This window comes from Furipterus horrens, unplaced genomic scaffold (assembly GCF_987537825.1).
Source record: "Furipterus horrens unplaced genomic scaffold, mFurHor1.1.pri manual_scaffold_2, whole genome shotgun sequence".
NCBI lineage: Eukaryota > Metazoa > Chordata > Mammalia > Chiroptera > Furipteridae > Furipterus > Furipterus horrens.
The window spans coordinates 77,932,418-77,945,547 of NW_028327172.1; the positions used below are offsets into that span (position 1 = coordinate 77,932,418).

Here is a 13,130-nt window from a genome sequence, read left to right on the forward strand (position 1 = left end):
CACTCAGGTGAAAGTTCTAATTCTTCTCTGTATTTAGAAGACCCTATATTATCTAGTCCCTTAATACTTTCCAGCCTCATATCTTACCTTGCTTTATCCCTTCTGCCATAGGAAAATTGCCACACTCTGGAACCTGTGCACTCATCATTACTTTGCCTGAAACAGTTTTCTACCAATTGTTTGCCTGGAAGAATCCTTGAAGAATCATTAAAAACATCATTTTCCTTGGGAGACCTGCCCAGACTAGATACCCAGACTTAGATTCTTAGTCTAAGAAATGCACCCTCCAATGTGCTCCCAGAGCACATGGAACTTCCGCTTCTTAGTGACAGCCTCGGTTCCCATGCCTCCCCCACCCCTGCCCCCTACACTTGCAGCTGCTTGGGAGACAGCAATGTTTTGGACCAAGAGTTTCCCATGATAGCAGGGTGCATCAAACCGAACCACGTTTGGCCTTGATCAGCCATCAGACTTACAGCTGCGAGATAAACAAACTGAACTCAATAGTTCCTTTTTTCTTCCCCCTATAAAACAACCCCCTCCTTCCCTAGGAGTCTGGAGTTGGAGTCACTTGCGGCATGGCTCCCTCCTTGCCTGCTAAGTCCCTCAATAAACTTATTTTTTCTGCTTGATGTGTCTTGATGGCTTTCTGAGCGACTCTGTTCTTACACTTAGCATGAATCTATGTTCCCCTATTTTCTTTTTGTTGTCTTCACAAGATTAAGGCCTTTGCAGCCAAGGACTGTTGTTTTGTTCCATAGTGCTGCACACGGAATCCCTCAAATAGTATTTGTTGAAGAAATGAGCAAATGTGTTCATTTTTTAAAATTCATTTATTTTTAGAGAGAGGGAAAGGAAGGGAGAAAGAGAGGGAGAGTTGCCTCATGTGTGCCCCCAACCGGGGGCATAGCCTGAAACCCAGGCATGTGCCCTGAATGTAACTGGTTGGGGACCCTTCAGTTCGCAGGCCAGCACTCAGTCCACTGAGCCACACCAGCCAGAACTGTGTTCATTTTTATTCCCATCTCATCTGCTCCTTCGCCTATATTCTTCACCATCATCCATCTAGTTTCCTAAGTCAATCTGGAGAGTTCACCTCTACTCTGCTTTCTTCCACATTCATTGCATCCAATTACTGGCACCTCATGATTCTACATTCTAAACTGTGCACAAATCTGTCCACTTTTGCCCTCCTTATTGCCACTACCTTAGTTTAAGCTGCTACCATCTCCACAGTCTCTTACCTGGTCTCTCTAACTTGAATTCTGTCTCCCGAATCTGTTCTTTCGGGAGCTACAGTTAGAGCAGTTTCTCTGCCTGGCACTTCTTCAGTGTGGAAGTCTGCCACATGCATTGTAGGATGTCCAGCAACCGCTCTGAACCTTCACCACTAGATACTAATAGCAGCTATCTTCACTTGTGAACACCAGTAATGTCTTCAGACATTGCCAAAGGTCTTCTGGGGGCAAAATTGCCCCTGGTTGAGAACCACAGAACTAAGGTAATCTTTCTATAATGAAAATCTGGTTATGTCACTTCTCTGTTTAAAAACTACACATGGGAATAATTTTTAACATAATTCCTGTTGAGTTTGATTTTTCAGCTGTTTTATACTTAAATAGGCATGCTGATTTCAAAACTGCAGTTAGTTTTCTTCTAGTACATCAAGTTTTTCTCTACAGCTTATCTTAATGCGACCACTCTAGGCTGGATTGAGCCTGGATCGAGGGCAGCACTAGTGCTCTCCTATTGGCTGAGAGCAAGCCTCCCTTGAGTGGGGAGGGGTGGGGGATGACCTTGGAGACCAGTGACAGGTTCATACTTGTCTAGGCTATTCAGTTACACATGAGACAGTGTGGGGAGAGGTTGTGTCCGCTCTATATAGTGAATCGTATTCTGAAGTGTAGTCTGAGTTCTTGTCTGTATACAGGGAGTTAGCAGAATTTATTTTTTTATTTACATACACGTTTATTTCCTTACCTCCAGATCATGTCTGCCTCTGCTATTTCTCGTCATAAATGCCTAAACAACCCTGATTTGTTTTGTTCTATCTGTGGCAGTTTCACCATTCCCAGTCAAAGGACAAACATCAGCACATTTGTCAGGCAAGCCTATTTTGCATATTTTAAAGTAAAACTTGGTGATCAAGATAAGTCTTGAACCCCTCACAAGGTATGCAAGCAGTGTGTCTAGATTTTACAGATGTGAACAAAAGGAGCACGTGATAAATTGCCATTTGGTATACCTATGGTTTGGCAAAAGCCCATAGATCATTCAAGTGACTGTTACTTTTGTATAGTGAAAACATCAGGCTATAACAAGAAAAATAAATGTAAAATAGAGTATCCTAGTCTACCACCAGCTATGTGCCTGGTGTCTCATTCAGCTGAAATCCCAGTGCCAGTTTTCATTGAACTACCCTCTTTCCAAAAAACAGGAGTATAGTAAAAGAACTAAGTGACAGCAGCGATGAATATTTTGAAATTGAAAATAACTCAGTTCATAGGGGATTTGATCAGCATGAGTTGAATGATTTAGCATGATATTTGGGGCTATCCAAAGATGTCAGAACTCCTAGCATCAAGAGGGCATGAGAAAAACTTGCTTGAAAAAGGAGTGAAGGCATCCTACTTTTGATCAAGAGAAAGTGCATTTCCGTAGTACTTTCGAAGTGATGGTGGTTTTGTGTATTGCCATAACATACATGCTTTAATGGAGGAATTGGGAATTCCAATCTAGAATGCAAGTGAATGGTGACTGTTCTTCAATAGCTCAAAGCAGAGCTTGAAGTGTGTCCTCCTCCACAATGGCAATTTATTTGGTGCAGTCCCAACTGACCATTTAGTTTGTTTTCATGAAGAATATGAAGACATAAAGAGAGTCATTGATCTGTTGCAATATCACAAGCACAATTGGATCATCTGTGTTGACCTTCAAATGGTCTGCTTCCTTTTTGGTCAGCAACACAGATACACCAAGTATCCCTGTTTTCTGTGTGTGTGGAGCAGCAGAGCTTGTGAGAAGCATTGGGTGGAGTTGAATTGGCCTCCAAGATCTGACCTCAAACCTGGTGATCCAAACATTCTACATGATCCACTTGTTGACAGAAAGAACATTACCTTCCCACCTCTGCACATAAAACTGTGTCTCATGAAGCAATTTGTTAAAGCTTTTCCAACTGAATGAGACCGTTCCAAATATCTCATTTTGGCATTTCCTAGTCTGTCATTTGAAAAGATAAAATACCTTAATATTTATGTTTGGTAGCATAACTTTACTGCTTGTATACAATTTGACTTACAGTAACAATATATAGCCTTTATATGAAGAAAATAACTCTAAATAAACAGTATATTCAGGTAATTTTTTTCTTTATTTTCCTTTGTATATAAATTTTGTACGATTTTTGGGACAAAGGGAGGGTATCCTGTACCTTAAAATTTTCATGTGATAGAGAAAAACTGGGGTCATTTTTGGATCCAGATGCCAAAAGTTAGTCAAAAACAAATGTCAGGTCTAACTCAACGAAACTTGTGTTAGAAAATTGCTATCGACGGAAAAAACACATACATGTGAACATGCACACACATATGAAATACACCAAAATATTAGCGTTAGTCCAGTTAGTTGTGAATAATATAACATAAAAAACCATATATTATATGTAATAATAAGAAAAGGAATGGTATTTTACAAAAGAGTGATTCATGGCTCCCTGCTGTCTACAGGATCCATCAACTCCAAGCTCCTTAGCACTGCATGGGTAAGATTCCTGTGTTTTGGACTCTGCTGTTCTCTCCCATCTCATCTCTTATCAGTCTCACCTTATACTGGGTCACTAAACCTCAGTTACCTGCCTAGATGATTGCTTTTTCTAGTCTCTGTACCTTTGCTGTGTCATTCTTTCTGCCTGGTGCAACATCCCCACTCTTAATTTCTTAGCTCATTCCCATGTGTCTTTCACAAAATTGGCTTTCTTCTTCCAGGAAGCATTCTGGATCCTCCAGTCTGAGATCAGTGCTTCTCCTATATGTTTTCATGGCAGAAACACTATGCAGCCACTACCGCACTCACCATGTTATACTGCAATGATCCATGCACCTGGCTGTCACCCAGGTTGCAGCAAGGCAAGATGGCACCCCTGTGTGAATTTTAAATGGCATCTCTTCCTCAAGATCCTCATTGCCACTTGCCAGAAAAATGCCATAATAAATATACAAATCCACAAGGATTGTGACGTGACTGGCAATACCTGGAAATCTTCGGGGTACCTCCTGCCCAACTATATGCAATAATCTGGTATCCCCTGCTAGATTACAAGGTCCTCCAGGCAGAGATTAGCTTTATTTAGACAATTTTATCTCTAACACTAAACACAGTACCTGACCCCAAAGTAAGGCTTTGATAAAAGCTTGATAAGTAAATGAAAGAGAAGCTTTCACCTGGGCTACTGGCACCCATGCCAGGAACTCTGACAGCCCTTAGCATAGGGGGAATAGGAAGCTATGCTGCAGTGGTTTCCAAACCTGAGTGAACATCCAAATAGCCAGAGAATTAAAAATAAATTAATGTCCCTGTGCCCTCCTTCAGACCTTCTGAATTAGAACCTGAAGGTTGGGGCCTTATTATCTGTCATTATTTTTAAACTGCTGATGAGATTATAATAATGACCAACCAGATGGACTGGGAACCACTGGCCACTCAGGGGGAAATGCAAAGCCACTCCTTTGTCTTGCTTCTCCCTCCTGTCATGACAATGCTGTTTATCTGTGGCCACTACACGTGGTTTAGAGAATTTCCAAAGAAGGGCCGTGCTTACTCTGACTTCTTCAGTCTAGGTGTCTTAGACTTTTGTGTGTTCCAATGCAAGCAAAGGCACTCAACTAGGAAAGGGGAAGAGAGCACAGTAGGACATTTGTAGTGCATGAGAAAGAAAAGAACCACCAACCAGAATCTAGGAAAATAATAATCTGCCTTTTTAATTTCCCAAAATACTACTTGAACTTTTTGTTTATGTCAACTGAGGTTGCAGATAGACTGCCTAAGCTGTGTACACCCTATGAATGAGGCAAATTTGGAGATGTCTGAAGAGCAGCTAGGTGGGTCCACCAAAGCTCTTTGCATCTCAAGGGAAAAAAGTTATCCCAAAGAAACAGAGTAGTAGGCATGCATACACTCACTCCAGCAGTTATCACTCTAATCACACCTATGTAGAGAGTACTTACTATATGCCAAGCACTGTGATGGTCCTCAAAGGAAAGCGATCTTAAGTTTAATTGTACATGTTGCTCTTAAGCTATGAACTAGTTTCCTTATATTTGCACTTTGCCTAGTCCTTGGTATTACAATGGAGGAAAGAGCAGTAGGCAAAAGTCCACATCCCTAATATTGCCACAGTGAACTGGTGGCACATGGCTACATGGCTGCACAGCTTTGAGAATGTGTGCGAACATGAGGGTGTGGCCCCCTGGGAGGGGCAACTTTATGGTGGAGTATGTTGGGGCATGAGACAGAGTAGCGCACATGTCACCTATCATGTAGGTGGGTATCACTGTAATAACCTGGGGTCTGCAGTAAGAACAACTGTAGATGCTACTTGTCAACCAGGAAGGCTGCATTTGTAAGCTTGTGCCGCACACTTTCGGTTACTTGCTGAACTATGTGGAAGGAATATATGGGGCAGTGCAGTTACCAAAAATTTGTGGTGGAGGATGAGCACTGTGTGTCACAGGCACTAAATTCCTCATAGCAAGACCTGAGGAAATATGACTTACAAGGAAATGTTGGGGCAGTGGTACATGTAAAACATGTATACTTTTCTCAAATTTATTGGCTGGCAATAAATAAATTAAAACATGAATGGGAACTTTTTTTTTTTTCCTGGAGTTGGGGGTCACACAGGGTACAGTATGACCATTTATAAATAGGCTTAAAATAATAATGGGATAGTATGCAAAGTACATAAATTTGGGAGGAGAAACTAGTCATAATTGAAGTAGAAACGGCAGAACTTTTTGTATTCTTAATTCATGAGGTTACTATGTTCTCATGACTTTTTATCTACTAATAATAGAAAATCAAAGCTTAAACATGCCATATATTTTTATTGGCTGGGCTTTTCTAAAATGAACAAGTATATCTGGTGAAATGATGAAATCCATTTTTTTTTCTGGGGATAGTTGCTCATTAGCCAGTGTCATTTCAGTTAAGCTATAGCTTAAAAGAGGAAAAGAAAATTCTCTGGTATGCAATCTTTTAGGGCTGAACAGAAGGCTGGCTGTGTTTTGCCTAGAGAGGCTGTGTCTCTTCCTGTGATTTGCAAAAATCCTATAAACTGCTTTGCTGACTTGTTCTCCAGAGCAACAAGTGTGACAAAGTCAAACCTTGATGACTTCAGCAAGTAGAAATCTGGCAGATCATGACTTCCCCCCAGGGCCTGATGTTAGTTCCTCCTTGTGTGCTCACAGGCGAGGAGGAGCTCCTGAATCAGAGCCTGTATTTTAAGGTTGATTTTGTACTTGGAAGGATCAGAACTGCCAAAGAAAGTTTGGTTCTACTCCAGAGTAAAGAGCCCCTTGGAATTTATATTCTTACCATAGTAAAACACTTCCTTAACCACACACATTTAGGATTTATATCCAAATATTTAGGTCAAACTGATATTTAAAAATAAAAAGGACATATCTTTATATTTTATCTTCTGAAACCTCATAGGAACAAAAAACCAGTGCCTTCATGATATTTGCATCAGCATAACTAATAAATATCTATCCCCAATTATGTTTTGAAAGTAAAATATATTTAAAGATGACAAATTCTGAAAACTGCTAAGCATACACATACATTTAAACTGATGAAATTTGTTTAATTTCTGCATGCTGTGCTATATGCGTCAGTTTATCTGGTTGAAAAAGAGCTACAAGTCATTTTGGTATATCAGAAGAATGGTTGCTAAACAGATTTTTGCAAGAGTTTCAGTTTCTTTTCAGTTTGGTCCATAACTAAGACACATGCAACCCAGAATGACGATTGTAGATCTTTTATCTCCTTTGACCCACTTTTGCAGTAACTTGCAACATGAGCTTGGAAATCATTTCTCTATAGAATTAACAGATTTTTCAACTTTTCCTAGTTTACTAATGTTAGATTGTTCGGTGATATAAAACCCTGCCTTAAAAAAAAATCACCTAAAACACAGATTACATCACTAGTCCCAGCTATACCACACATTAGGATGATTTCTTTTCTCCTTAAAAGACATTTAATCTACAAAGAGAATACTCTCCACTTTTAATTTCCCAAATGAGAGAATTACTAATGTTTCAAACATTTTTTATTAAAAAAAAAACAAAAAGGCAACTCACCTATTTGAAGAGTATTTGCTTGTGACTCTGGTAGAGACAGTCACATAAATTTACATTTTGTTCACAATTTCATCAAAGACAAAAGAGCCTCCGGTGAAAGCTAGAAGCAAAAATCCTTCCAACAGCCCTAGAGGGGAGGACAGAACTCTGCTTGCTAAGTACAGGAGCTTCATCACATGCCCTACCAGTGGCTTGCTGCCTATTGTTTTTCAGCAAGAGTGACCTCTAAACACCTTTTATTGGAGCACTGCAATGCACTCTTTAATGGTCTGACGGCACACACGGAACACAGAACATGCCAAGCCAACACCTTAATAGGGTGGGAAGCTTTTCAACCAGGAAGGCATGCTGAAAATATTTAGTAGTCAGCTTAACTGAACGGAAGCAAAGCCTTGCTTGTTTTTCAAAAAATAATCCAGCAATATAATGAGATGAGATGAACTGATTCATACAGATCTAAACTAGGAACCATATGGAACTATGCCTCCATTGCTCTAAAAGCTTCCCCTCCTTTAAGTTTAAATTCTGGGCCATGACAACAGAATGGTTCTGATTTTTCTGTAGTTCTAGTCTCTTTGGTCATCTTAGTTATGCTCATTTAGTACCCTGTCCTTCCCTGTGACCACAGATACACATACTAACTGAGGAAGAAGTAGTTTTGATTTAAATATATTTGCCTGACCCAGGCATAGACCAGGCATTTGGAGCAGTGGAAAAATTGTCAGTAATTATTACCTGGGACCGGTGCAGCTGGTTAGAAGTGGATTTCAAGTGAGCCAGGTTTTCATGATTTCGTAAGGACTTTGTCCCTCTGCAAGCAAAGTCCTATTTCCTTTGTTAGCATCTGAATTTAAATTCTAAGAACAGTCATTAAACACTCTCATCAGAAAACAGGCTGCCAGCCTCTGGGATCGGGTAACTAATGAGCTGTCACGTGATCTGAATTTGACTCACCCTTTCTGTCCCAGCCACTGGGGCTTTAAAGTCTCCTTTCTGGATTTTCCTAATGAGAACAGGGAAGCAAGTGATGATCTGAAGCTCAGCTGAGAAGGAGCGGGCGTTGGGTTTCTTTGAGTGGGTGTATCTTTAGATTGTGATGTTTGTAATTCCATAGGATCTAAAAGAAAATCGTAAAAATTCTGTATCATTAAAATATTTCCAGGTGAATAAATCTCAGAGAACTAAGGCTTCACTCTCTCTTCCCTCCTCTCTATACTTTCATGAAGTCTAGTGCCACGGCCACGATCTCCACATGAAGACCTCAGGCACTAAAGGGAGTCCTGTTCCTCTCAAGGTTCTGCTGAGTAGAGAAAATCCTCACGAACACTAAGGAGTGAGTGCGCTGTGGACTGCACGTCCTACACCAGCTGCATGACTTCCACTCAACTTGTCTTCCCTCTAAGCTACCTAATACCCTGGTGGGATATCAGGGATCTCATTCAGTTCTTATGTTGCTGTTAACCACCCTGTCCTTCAGCAATTTTTGTTTTAGTATTTTAAAACATAGTGATAGCTACAATACAACTTTCATATCAAGGAGAGTAAAGGAAAAGGAAATTAAGTCATTTAGAGTGTTTCTTATTCCTGTCAAAAATCTATACGTATACATATTTACCACATATGTGCTTTACATGTATATATGCATGTAATATAAATATCTATACATAGTATATAGTTTTATATGTGAGTATTAAAAATTCTAAGGCAACAGCAACATATACAAGATCTGTAATACTATACTTTTAGACATGCTGAGTTTATAAATATCAGAGGAATTCAAGGTAAGGAGAAAGTCACCATAGCATATATGGGATTAATCTAAACACTGAAATATGTCTTTTTAGATAGATTTGTTTATTATGGGAGTTGCAAAGTATTGTTAATATGTAAGTTTAGAAATATTATTCCATGTTTCTTAATGTTATTAATGTTAGTAACATATAAGCAAAAGCAGTCAGTGTGACTATCAGAAAGATACTTTATGCTGTTATAGTATGTTATAATTTCTCATGCACTTTGTTATTCTCACTATAGTCCTGTGAAAGGTTTTATTATCCTCATTTACACATAAAAAAATAAGTGATTGGTGAGTGTAAGCAACATGCTGGTAGTCCAAAGAGGGCATTTATTGGAGCTCATGTGGTTTAAGTTTCCACAGTAACAGAGGGTGGCCACTCCTCTCCCTACTTTCCCCCTGCCTTCCCTTCTCATTCTTTTTCCCCTTCCTAGCCCCTCCTCTACCTCCCTCTCCTTCTGCATCATCACCATACTTATTTAAGCGCTTACTGTGTTCCAGCTCAGTACTTTATACATATAATTTTATTTAATTCTCACAACCACCCTATGAGGTAGGTATCATCATACCCCTTTAAAGGTTAAATAAGTGAGACTTATAGAGAATAAGTAACTTGAATAGAGTCACATGGATTCTGATGGAATAGACAGAGTGGAGATTTGAATCCAGAACTTTTAAAAATATGGATATCTGTATTATTAACCACTATACTATCTTGCCTGATTTTAAAAACATGTACCCCAGACATTATAGTCGTCGGCAGCCGTCCGTCTCGAGAGACGATGGTGTAGCTTCTTAAGAGTCTATCTGCACCGCCGAGAATGGCTGTGCAGTCCGACTCGGGAGTGACATGGTATCTGTCTCCTCCCGTGTTGAATCGACATCTTGTGATGACGCTGAAGCTACAGAGCCTGGGCAGGGTAATATGGAGGGTCTGCTGTTGCCCATTATAGTACATTTTTGAGTTCACTCTTTTTATTCTGTGTTATGAAACTTTTGTACCATATCATTTAAAAATAGTCCTAAATATAAATTGGTTAAATTGAAGAGCCACTGAGCGATTATCCACAACACCGTGCCATCAGAAAAAAAAATAGATGTAAATTTTTTTCTTACCATTTTCTGCCATACCCTTCCTTAGCCTGTATGTAAGGGGTTGTTTTAACATCTGGCTAACATCTGTTTCATTGCAAAACTTTTTCCTTTGAATTTCTTCAAACCATTCACCAGTCACTCCTTGAAGCCACCTGTTATCCCTCTTTGTCTTCTGGAGTTTGCTGAAATAAAGAAAAATATCAATACACCCTTTAAATTCTACACATCAACTGTAAATTCATGTGATAAGCTAAACTTTACCTAATGGAGAAGCTTCCATAAACTATAAGACTGGGAGAAAAAATTGGCCCTAATCAAAATTTCCCTTTCACTGTTGTGTACATGTATTAGCTGTATTTTTTCAAATACCCCAGTGATATAAAATTTTTTGCTAGTATGTAAAATAATCAAGTGTGTGAGGACAATCTGAGTTGAACATTGTGCAAACCTGACCTAATAATGCAATTGGATAATAGATGTATTAATGACATGTTAAAACTAGAATATTCTAGTTCTGATTACACATTCATTTATTCATACATGTTTATTGAGCAATATACCTGTACCAGTGTTTGTGTATGCAATGGGGATTCAACAATGAATAAAACATGTAGGATCTTCACTAGCCCATTCAGTGGTCAAAGATAAAAGCTTACACGCAGAAAAGAATTGTTGAATGTGGTGGTCTTGGATAAGGAACTTCTTTAAGCAAATGAAACAAAAGCCTATGAGTGAGCACAAGGCTAATACTCAGGTAGTAAGAAACAGTATAACTTGAGATTGATAGAAAAGGAAACCTGAGCACAAATGTGTCTGGTCCCCACTTTCAGAATATCAGAACTGAAATTCTATCCTTATTTCTTTCTTCTCCCCTACAGTGTCCTGCTTAATTCTCTTTCAAATGAAAATATGGCTCTAAGTCCTTAATTAAAACATTGGTTGTGGTAAATTTTTTTGTTTACTTTTAATTTTTTGTTTTAAAATTACAGTTGTTGTACATTATTATATTAGTTTCAGGTGTACCACACCGTGATTAGATATTTACATAGTTTACGAAGTGAGCACCTCGATAAATCTAGTACCCATAGTTACTATAATATTATTGACTCTATTCCCTATGCCATACTTTAGATCTCCATGAGTACTCTGTAACTACCAATCTGTACTTCTTAATCCCATCACCTTTCTTGCCCATCCCTCCAACCCCTTTCCGATCTGGCAACCATCAAAATGTTCTCTGTATCTGTAAGTTTGTTTCTATTCTGCATGTTTATTTTGTTTCTTAGATTCCACATATAAGTGAAATTATTTGGCATTTGTCTGTTTTACTTATTTCACTTAGCATAATACAGTCTAGGTCTATCCATGTTGTTGCAGAAGGCTAGATTTCCTACCTTTTTATGGCTGAGTCATATTCCATTGTATATATGCATCACTTCTTGATGCATTCATCTATTGACAGACACTTAGGTTGCTGCCAAATCTTGGCTATTATAAATAATGCTGCAATGAACATATGGATATATACATCTTTTTGATTTAGTGTTTTGGGTTTCTTGGGATAAATACCCAGAAGTAGAATTGCTGAGTCTCTTATAGAAAGCACATGTTAGGGTCTTGTTTTGTTATCCATTCAGCTATCATATGACTTTTGATTGGAGCATTTAATCCATTTGCCATTAAAGTAATTGTTGATAGAAATGTATTTATTGCCATTTTATTATTCATATTTATCTTTCTTCTCCTTCTCTTTCTCATTCTCCTTCTTCTCCGAGAAGAAGAAGACCCCTTAACATTTCTTATAATACTGGTTTGGTAGTGGTAATGATTTTTTTTAATTTTATTTTTTAGCTTTTTCTTGTCTGTGAAGCTCTTTATCTGTACTTTGATTCTAAATGATACCTTTAAGGGGTAGAGTAACATTGGTTGCAGGTCCTTGATTTTCATCACTTTGAATATTTTCTGCCAATCGCTTTTGGCCTGCCAAGTTTCTGATGAAAAATCAGCTGACAGTCTTATGTGAGCTCCCTTATATGTAACTGACTGCTTTTCTCTTGCTGCTTTTAAGGTTCTTATTTTGTCTTTAAGTTCTGGCATTTTAATTATGATGTATCTTGGTGTCGGCCTCTTTGGGTTCATGTTGTTTGGGACTCTCGGTGCTTCCTGGACTTGTATGTCTGTTTCTTTCATGCTGCGAGGGAAGTATTCTGTCATTATTTTTTAAAATAGGTTTTCAATTTCTTGCTCTTTCTCTTCTCTTTCTGGCACACCCATCATTTGAAGGTTGGTATGTTTGATGTTGTCCAGAGACTCCTTACACTATTCTCATTTAGTTTGGATTCTTTTTTTCTTTTTGCTGTTTTGATTGAGTGTTTTCTGCTTCCTTATATGCCAAACTGCTGATTTGATTCTCTCCTTCATCCAGTCTACTGCTGATTCCTTATAATGTATTCTTCATTTCAGTTAGTGTAGTCTTAGTTTCTGAATAGTTATTTTTTTGTGGTTTCCATGTCTTTTTTTTATGCTGCTGAAGTTCTAAGTTCCTTGAGCATCCTCATAACCATTGTTTTAAACTCTGTATCTGGTAAATTGCTTCCCTTCATTTCATTTAGTTTTTTTTTCCCCTGGAGATTTCTCCCATTATTTCATTTGGGACTTGTTTCTTTGTCTCTTTTTTTTGACTGCTCCCCTGTGTTTGTTTCTATGTATTAGACAGAGCTGCTACATCTCTAGAACTTGGTAGGGTGACCTTATGCAGTAGGTGTCTTGTAGAATCCAGTGATGCAGTCTCCCCAGTCACGTGACCTGAGCACTCCACCAGCACCCTGATTTCTATTGGCACCTCAATGGGAGGGACTGATCCCCAAGATTGATTG

General features: G+C 38.7%; 1 protein-coding gene and 1 long non-coding RNA gene across 4 annotated transcripts in view; one reads left to right on the plus strand and one right to left on the minus strand.

The window, feature by feature from the left end:
- LOC150018866 (uncharacterized) overlaps positions 1-628 on the plus strand; it is a 121,318-nt gene extending 120,690 nt beyond the window's left edge. The window contains exon 3 of the long non-coding RNA XR_016509022.1: positions 112-628. This is a non-coding gene — a long non-coding RNA (uncharacterized LOC150018866). The remainder of the gene's footprint in view (positions 1-111) is intronic.
- LOC150018869 (exophilin-5-like) overlaps positions 1-13,130 on the minus strand; it is an 81,039-nt gene that overhangs the window by 15,837 nt on the left and 52,072 nt on the right. For 2 of the 3 annotated variants that reach the window (XM_090265894.1, XM_090265893.1), the window contains 2 exons: positions 10,276-10,436; positions 8,319-8,481 (listed from right to left, as the gene is read on the minus strand). In XM_090265894.1, coding sequence (XP_090122020.1) covers positions 8,319-8,481; positions 10,276-10,436 — 324 coding nt within the window. Of the gene's footprint in view, positions 1-7,364; positions 7,409-8,318; positions 8,482-10,275; positions 10,437-13,130 lie in introns of those variants that run through there. The other variant, XM_090265895.1, reaches the window with a different exon arrangement.